Here is a 9,830-nt window from a genome sequence, read left to right on the forward strand (position 1 = left end):
ATTTAAGAGTTCATACAAGACTTATGTTTTTTACTATTCATTCCGTTTAAAAATAGTGGACATTAAGGTTTTTTTTTCAAATTTTATTTATTAGAATGGATGGAGTGTTTGAACCTTCCCCAACTAACTGTCAGTATTATATATCATCCTACCATCTTCCAACTTTAGAGGTTCATTTAATGGAATCATAGCAAACAACTAACTCAGCCACATAAACGGTGATAAACACAATTAACACAATTAATTTATGTACCATTAATTATCCTCTATAGTAGCTTTTTATAGTATAAATATTGCATGCTTGTGATAATTGTAACTCAAGCTTCCCTATTCAGCTTTCACTTCTAAACCACTTTTTTTCATATTCTCAGTCATGAAAAAGGCTTTCTGCATTCCTTTGTTGCTCCTTGTAACATTCTTGTATGCTACTTCTGCTGTAGCAAGAAGTAATCCCTCAGGTTTGTGATTAATATCAATATAAAGTACATATTCATAAATTGGGTTTCTTTTTTGTTTACTCTTAGTCTCATTCATTTATATTTCCCATATTTGTTTAAAAGACTAGTGACAACTTTATGGTATTATAATATACGACTTGAAAATTATTGCATTTCTTATGTAGGGAATGAAGTGAAAACAGAAGGGAGGGTTGCAAATGAAGGGGTGGCAAAGCCAAGCCTACAAGGACCCAATGAAGATGAAAAATTCATAGGATTTTTTCACCTAAAACACAAACTCAAAGGATATTTTCACAAGAAACCAATTTATTATAAGCCCATTCCAACCTATAAGCCATTCCACAAAACAACCATAGTGGAAAAACCTATCCCATCTGTTGTTGAGCCAGAATCATTTCTTAAGCATAAGCATTATTTCTTCAAAAAGCCAATTATTCCCATTGTTAAACCTGTTTATGTTCCCATTTACAAGCCTGTTCCAAAGGTTATTCCAATTTACAAACCTATTCCAAAGGTCATTCCAATTGTTAAGCCAATTCACTAATCATGAGAGAGAAAAAAAAGAATCCCAAGTGTTCCATAGAAGAAGTACCGATGCTTGAAAAGTTGTGTTCCATTCCATAAAGGGCTGCACATATAAATAGCTACATCTATCTATATTTCAACTGTGTTAGCATAATCTTACCTTGCGTAATTTTATTATTTGTTTTGAGGAAATTGTCTTGTGTATTACTAAATATTTCCACCTTAATAAAATTCTCACTTTGCCAATTGTCATTGATATTACATTCTCTTTATATTTCTTATTATCTATTATATTATCATGTGTGACAAAAAAGTAACAAGTTTTAGATATCTTTGGTAAGGTAGCTTTATTGATAGATAAATATAAGGCATAATTAGTTACTAAGTCCCATGGACGGATCTAAACATTATATTTTGGTGTGGTTAAACATAAAAGAAATTATAAACTAAATCATATTAAAAATAAAAAATAATATTATTGAATACAATAATTACAATGAAAATCGTCTATCATTTATTTCTTGAAAATGAGCTAAAATAACATCATTGTTAAAAGTTACAAGACGATCATTTAACCACTGATCACTCATTTTGTTATATAGTTGACTCTTCACAAACTTCATAGGTGAAAAAAAACGTTCCACGCTTGCAGTTGCTATCGGTAAGACTAAAGTCAATTTCAGAAGCTTATAAACCATATCAAATGTGTTGCACTTATTTATTTCCACAAGTTTTGCACAAAGATCTGAAAATCCTTTTAACTCTGCAAATTTTGGATTACATCGAACATTTCTAACATAATTCTGAAGTTCGTGTTGTAACACCACTTCCAACACATCTACAAAATCATTTGGATAAATTTCAACCATCCTTAATAATTTTTTCATATCAAAAGATGCAAATGACAATGAAGGACTCAAACAGGAAATAGATTCTAAAAGTTCAGTATTTTCTTCATCAAACCTAGCATTGAGCTCGTGCAACTGCAAATCTAAAACACTAAACAAACAATCATGCTTATAATGATGCAAATTAGAAACACTAGAAATTGTAGCATGTCACCTAGGTTTCTTCCCTTGCACATACGGTGCATCCATATCAGGCACATCAATATCATGCTTATTGCAAATTTCCATAATCTTAGATATAAGTTCTTCCCATCCATCATTCCTCATTTCTTGTAACTCTTGTTTGGTAGCATTGACAAGCGACAAAGCATTCAAAAGATCTTGATCACGCTTTTGTAACGCCACACTCAAATCATTTATAAATCTTAAAATCTCAAACATCATATATAACATGAAGATAAAATCAAAGGATCGAAGCACATCGAACAAAAACATAGTTTCACCATATTTTTCAAATGACGTAGCATTTCCAAATTCTTCAAGTAACCCAATAATTGCACAATACAAAGTCATCAAACTAGTGAAATTCCTAAAGTGGGAACCCCTACGAGTGTCACCCACTCTAGAAATAGATGATTCTTGATTTAATCCACTACCAGTCTCTATCTGGCCCTCTTCAATCAATTTAGCAAACTGAGTTACTGGTTTGTCCCGAAACAATTCTTGTCTCTTGTTAGAAGATCGTATGAAGTTAACAAGTATATTGATCTTACCTAAAAAACCACTAACATCTTTGTGAGTCTTAGCATATGCAACAAGTGTCAATTGAAGTTGATGGACAATAATGCACACAATATGCAGATGGATTCTCATTTTGGATTAAAGTTCTCAAACCACCAAACTTACCTCTCATATACTCAAGCCATTAATAGACAACAATTTCTCAAGTGACTCCTTAAGTGACTTAGCACTTATTTCTTTAACACTTACAATGCCAAGAAACCTTTCGTTTACCAAACCTTCATTATTAACATAGCGAATAACAATAGCCATTTGTTCTTTACCCGCAACATCACCAAATTCATCAATCAAAACATAAAACACATCATCTGCAATATCACATATAATTTGTTAAGTTATTTCACATACACAAGCAGTAGCAAGATTCTTTTAAATCTTAGGGGCAGTGATAAGGTTATTTCTTGGAGCACAATATATTACACTAGCTATCTCTGGGTTAACTTCCTTTAAAGTGTCCACGAATTCAAGAAATGGCTCCTTAAATAAAGAGTTAAGGGACTCGTCGTTCCTTCTAAATGGCATGCCACACCTCAAAAGAAACTTAGTAGCTATAAGGGATGTGTTTACACGATATTCGACATTCATTTGCTTAGTTTGATTAACAAACATGGCCTTAATACTTTGGTTTAGGTTCATGAGAGCATAATCCATATGCACACAATCAACATGACTTTTGGAATAAGTAACACGATTATCCAATCTTTAAGCATTCTTCCAATCACCAAAATCGTCTCCCACAAAATGATCCCCCATATTTAGAGATATTTTTAAACAAAAAACATGGCAAACAAAATGCTAGGTGCTTAGATTCGCTATAATCAATCCAATCATACAAATCAAACCAATTTTTACAAAAATCGACGTTTTTGTTTACCTTGAACAGACCAAGGGTAAACGAAATTGTGAGGAGGTTGATGGCGATCTATTTTTAAATAAGCTTTCCTTACCTCATTTTGGATGTCAGGATGATAACTTGAAATTGGAGGTCTAATTCTTGGATCTGTTTCCAACAATTCATAATCAACAACTTTGATACTCTCATTTTGATGTTGAGTTTCTGATGCTTCTAAATTAGCCGAAGAAGTAGCTTTGTCTCTAGAAAATACCGAGAAAAAATTTCTTCATCCTATAAAGAGAACAATGAAACCAATTGATTAAAAAGAAAATAATTTATAAAGAAAATAGTTTATGAGAAATTAAGAAAATTGATATTTTTAATAATTTTGGGTTTTAGGGTTCGACTCAAAAAGGATAAAAGAATTAGGAAAATTTAAAATACTCATTACCTTTGATTTTTTATCTTCCACGAATAAATGCAATCAAGATAAGTGAAATAATTAGAGAAAAAATGAGGGATTATTGGATTAGTAAATATGAGACCAAGAGATGATGGTGGGGTTTGAAAAGAAGAGAAAAAGAAGTTACGGTGTGTGAGAGAGAGAAAAAAAAGTGAAATGAAAAAATATTGAAAGAAAGAGAAAAGTGAGTGAGTGTTGGTGATATATTTTTTTCTTTTATTAATTGACTTAATAATAAAAAAATTAAATAAATATATATATATATATATATATATATATATATATATATATATATATATATATATATATAGAGAGAGAGAGAGAGAGAGAGAGAGAGAGAGAGAGAGAGAGAGAGAGAGAGAGAGAGAGAGAGAGAGAGAGAGAGAGAGAGAGAGAGAGAGAGAGAGAGAGAGAGAGAGAGAGAGAGAGAGAGAGAGAGAGAGAGAGAGAGAGAGAGAGAGAGAGAGAGAGAGAGAGAGAGAGAGAGAGAGAGAGAGAGAGAGAGAGAGAGAGAGAGAGAGAGAGAGAGAGAGAGAGAGAGAGAGAGAGATGGTGTGACTATCCTTTATTTAGGTTTGCCCATGCTAAGTCCCTTAACTTAATTTAATGTTTGTCTTTAATCCCTTAACTAAAAAACATTACACTTTAATCCCTGAAAAACTATTCAGTTAGCATTATTGGTCCCTTCAGCAAATTTTTCTGAAAAAAACGTTAACTTTTGCCAACGTGGCATGACAACTAGGAAAATGAAACATTGAGTCCGCAAATTTAGTATAAAAAATTAATATTTTATTTAAACTTGAGCATTTTGTTTTCGGAGGTTAAAAGCTCACGCTAATTGTTAATAATGTATAAAAAAATAACAATTCTTCTCCTTTCATTATAAATCAAGTTTTTCATAAAAATCAAGTTTTTCATAAAAATCAAGTTACACGACAAAATCAATTTTTTCATAAAACTAAAACAAATACATTCAATGCATAAACCAACATTCACCTTTCCACAATCTTTGCAGCCTCAAATACCAACAGTCTTCCTCTTAACAACATACTGCATACAATGAAATCATAACAACAACATAACAACATAGTAACATTCTAATCTTTCCAATGTAGAATGAATGATACACATAATAAAAGGCAAGAACCCCGATATCCACTAGAAGAAAAATTCAATTTAGCTCACATTTTTAGGGTCAACCATGACTCTGACGCTAATTGCGTCAGTTTTACGTCTGGTCAACACGATGCTAGCAGAATAAAATGCAGTTCAAAGTAGCATCAACTTGAGCTTACACTAAATCTTCCCTAGTAGTTCTATTAATATATTTATTTATTTGAAAAATACCTAGTGTCACTTTGTAGTCGACGCAAACTTACTTTATTTCTTTGACGTCCCCTTTTTTATTTTTATTTATTTTTCTTTTAATGTCGGTTTGGGGCGCTGCTAGGTATTTATTAATTAGTTGATTTATTTATTTTTTATTTATTAAATGTATTTCCTTATTTGTTTAATATTAATGTTGGATATCACCAACGTTATTTGAATTATATTGGTGAGAAAAAATTGTCCTTTCCCCACAACTATCGCTTGTCTCCATTTTTCTAAAATTATTTTTGAAATTAAATAAAAAAAAGTTCTTAATAAAAACCAAATAAAAGTTAAAAAAATAAATGAAACAGAAAACCATTAGAAGCTCAAAAAGATCAAATGATAATCATCTAAACAATCAAAAACCCAGTAAAAGCTCAAAACCATCAAAAACCTAAATCGATTCATTTTCTCAAAACGAAAACCCTAGAGAGGAATCTGAAACCCAAAAACCCGGTAGAAGCTCAAATTTACTCAAATCGATAAAAAAAACCAAATCAATTCAGTTTCTCGAAAAGAAAAAAATCATTAACCGTTGAAATTCTCGATTCAGTTTCTTAAAAGAAAAATTCTCGATTCAGTTTCTCTTGTTCAAAAAACAATCGGAGGAATTAGTTTCCACTTATAAACAAACGGAAGAATGAGTTCCTTAGTTGTTGAAGTTGGGAATCTTGTCGTTCTAAACAATTGATTGCTTCAAGATTCAATTTCGTCAATCTTGTCGTTGTAATTGGGAATCATGTCGTTGTAAGCCATTCTTCTATCTCATGTCTCATAATCCTCTTTCTTCGTTGATCGCTTCATTCCCTCATTACCAACGTCGATTTATGGGAAACACTGGCTTGGGCGAAAAATGAAGACATCCTTGTTTTATTTTCATCTTAGTTTGAACTTGATCTAATAATGGCATGGGTTGTTAAATAGTTGTTATAGTGGCGCACATTGTTAAATAGCCATTGTAGTTTATCAATGTCTCACTTTTGTTCTCGTTCAATATGTTATTGATGTGTAAATGACTCACTTCTTAAAAGTTGATCATTTAACATTACAAATTAATTATAGGTCCTAAAAGATCATTATTAAAAAAAATTAAAACTTAGTATCGACTAAAGCCATCGCTAATCTTACATGTCTAAGATCATTAGTGTCATCTAAAACCAACGCTACATAAACATGTTTAACATTATAGCATCTCTAAAGACCGACGCTAAATAATTATATATATTACGATGCTAGGATGTGATCACTCTAAGGATCATGGTTCTAAATCGTTCGATGGGTATGGATTTCATCAGCTAACTTGGAGGACCGTTGGATAAATTCGACAAATCGAGTAAATAGAAGATAGTCGGTTTATCCGATGCCAAACTCTTGATATTGAATTTTTGATGGATTAGGCCTTGGCCGATTGATATCCCGAAGGCACGCGTTTTATATAAATAAATGTAGTAAAATTATCATTCCATTGGGTACTAAAGTGATTACTAATTATTTCTCTCAATTTTAATTATCTAAAACAAAATTAATATTTAATTGTATAGTTACTTTGAAGATTGTAATTTAAATGAAGATTAGCCCTCGAATTATGATCCCTATATAAGACAAATCATGCACACCGTCATTCCTACTCTGTCATGAAGGTTATAACATTTACTGAATTTTAAATAAAAGAGTGTAAGTTACACCTTCTTTCATAATATGTAATTGTATCTTAACCACTAAACCCCATATATTCATGGGTGGTTCAATGGTAATATTCACTAAGCAAAGTTATTTTTAAAGGAAAAAACATTCTCAGTTGAACCACCACTAATTTCATATTTATGGTATAGAGTGTATCTCTTCTTTGGTAGAGACATTTGATAAAATCTTAAAAGTCAGAGTATTCACTAAAATTTTCGTTAGAGTTTGGAAATACAACTTGCAATGGGCCTGTCATTTAGACAATCCTCCTAATCCTAGAACTACAAAATATACTCGCACATGGCATATGGAATATGGCAATAGTAAATGTAAAGGAATATGGCAATAGTAAATGTAAAGGAATATGGCAATAAATAAAGGCAAGGTAAATAAAACAATTGAAAATATAACATGTATTGAAAAAGCAAGAGAGGTTACAATAACCTAATAGAGAAAAACAAATAATACAAATTCAAAATACGATTTGTGAGTTCTAAAATTAGAGAGAACATTTCCCTATTATGTGCTCTTTTATAAAACATGAACGAGAAAACTAAGGAATTAACTTCAAGACGAGTACAGTGATCAGCTCTTTTATTGAATTCCCTTCATTTTACCTATTGATCAATTATGTATTTATTGAATATCAATTACATTCTTATCTCGCTTCAAATTAATAAGACTATTGCATCTAATTCCTTTGTATGCAACTCACTAATCTATTCGATAATTCCCTAATTCCTCAAGGTAAATTTAAACTTAAATTATATGTTCTAAGTGTATTAATTCAAAAGCAATGACTTGTAATTACCCATCTCTAGGTAATTACAAAGTTGAATAAATTATTAGATCAAATAAGTAGACTAAGAGTTAGAAATCCCTACCTATCTAAGTCGATTCGTACGCTCGTAAGCAATAAAAAACACTAAACTCAAGAACAATTTAAATAATGATAATAATAATAACAATAAAAGTCTCAAGAAATCTTAAGCAGACATATGATCCAACAAAGTAAAAATAAGGTTCATTTAAAAAAGGGTTAATCTAGAGAAACTTAACTACTCATTGATAAATTAGCAAATACCATGAATTGATAAGTATTCATCATTAAAATCTATAGAAGAATTGCTCTCCAATGACTCAAATGTGCTCCAAAATCTCAATTGAGTATTCTTACGCATAACTTTATCTCCAAGTTTCAAAACCCTCTAAAACTTAGCAAAAAGGCCTTTAAATAGAATTTTTACATGTCAAAAAACGCGTGCCATTACTCCACAAAGGAAAGTATCACGCGCGCGAAAAATACAGGGGCTATGCCTCCTTTTTATATTTCTTTTTCAAAAAGTCTAGTCTCTAATCTGAGTTACAAAACTCTACATATGATCAAATTACCGAAAAGACGACATTATGTAAATTGGGTTGAAAAATGCTTGTTTCTTCACAATTTCTTCACGATTTCTTCTGAAATTTTCTAAGTCTTTATTTATTGCTTGTGATATATTTTTGCTCAAATATTCACACTTTGGAATGACTTTTCTTCATTAATCTTCTAATTTCATCCAAGTTTTCTCGTAAAAATCACGTAATGATGAATGTCATCACAACCTCAAACTTAATTTGTTGCTTATCCTCAAGTAACTTGTATGCACACTGATTATTTCATTTGAATAAAAAATTATTACCCTTACAAATTAACGTCACATGTTCTCTGATCACCACTTCGGCTCCCTACTTCAATCCAATAAAATCGGAAAAGTTCTTCTCAACCTACAAGTACTCAACATGTCTCTCATCTCACATATATGCACTCAATTTTTGATAGAGTAAATACTCAATCAACATACAAAAGCATTTCACAAATGAATTTGGAAATTTTCTAGTTGAATCAATCGAAGTCATATTTAATCACGCACTTTTGAGCTCTTTTCCAGGTTGTAATATGGCTTATGTCAGAGTAAGATAATTTGGGATTGTAGGCTTACACATTTGGAGTTAAGTACCTAGTTTTACTAGTATTATCTAATTCCTTTTGTATCACTTTTTCCCTATTCACTCGATACTAGAGAATGCATTACTTTGGTCTTTTAATTTTTTATTTTTTTCACACAGTTTTTTTAAAGAAGTTACTTTTAACTTCTTTTCATTTTTTTCTTCTTTTTGACCAACTTCTATAGTACCCCAACCCCAAACCTAGTCATTGCTAACTTCTAATAGCAAGCTCAAACTTATTCTTTTGCGTCAGACAAGTAAAACAATTATTCTACCTAACTCGAAAAAGGGTGAAAAGAATTTATCTTTCCAGACAATGGCTATATAATAAGGATATGTGACTGAAAGAATGGTTTAGGATAAACTGGTTAAACAATAGATATAATCATATTGAAACAGGGTGGATTTTTCACAAAAAACTGCCTCAGTGTGAATTTATCATACCACTAATGCATGGATACTAAACAATGGAAACTCATGAAATGACTAATGCATAGATACTATCATAAGAAAAAAAATAAACAATGGAAAATATTTGGCTCAAACCTTACTATCATATGTATATGCAGATTAAGTACAAGTAGTCAGTTTCCTTTTTCTTTATAAACTTTCAATCTGCATAGGAACTTCATTGTTGATCTCTTTCATTCATTATTTTCTTTTTTTGGTGACTTTTATTTTCTTTTTCATGATGGTATTGGTAAGGTAGAACATTTAAAATTGAGAGAAACTATTGAAGAAAATAAGTTCATTAATTTCAAACAAAGAAAAGTACAAGGAGAAGAGCTTCATAATGGCTAGCTAGTACTCTTCTTAGACCACAATACAAAACAGGAAATAAACCGAAATAGAAACAC

General features: G+C 31.0%; 1 protein-coding gene across 1 annotated transcript; it reads left to right on the top strand.

Annotated features, from left to right (window-relative positions):
• Window positions 1–299: 299 nt before the first annotated feature.
• Window positions 300–1,229, top strand: LOC127075733 (repetitive proline-rich cell wall protein 1). The gene is made up of 2 exons (XM_051017201.1): window positions 300–458; window positions 623–1,229. Exons 1-2 carry the CDS (start codon window positions 374–376, stop codon window positions 1,000–1,002), a joined length of 465 nt encoding a protein of 154 aa, XP_050873158.1. The 5' UTR covers window positions 300–373; the 3' UTR covers window positions 1,003–1,229.
• The last annotated feature ends 8,601 nt before the right edge of the window (window positions 1,230–9,830 follow it).

The sequence above is a fragment of the Lathyrus oleraceus genome, chromosome 4 (assembly GCF_024323335.1).
Source record: "Lathyrus oleraceus cultivar Zhongwan6 chromosome 4, CAAS_Psat_ZW6_1.0, whole genome shotgun sequence".
NCBI lineage: Eukaryota > Viridiplantae > Streptophyta > Magnoliopsida > Fabales > Fabaceae > Lathyrus > Lathyrus oleraceus.

Excerpts from the sequence above, each read along its gene's own strand:
- LOC127075733 (XM_051017201.1), top strand. The coding sequence starts at position 374 with ATGAAAAAGGCTTTCTGCATTCCTTTGTTGCTCCTTGTAACATTCTTG. Across the intron at positions 459-622 it reads AGCAAGAAGTAATCCCTCAG|GGAATGAAGTGAAAACAGAA; the intron begins GTTTGTGATTAA and ends TTTCTTATGTAG.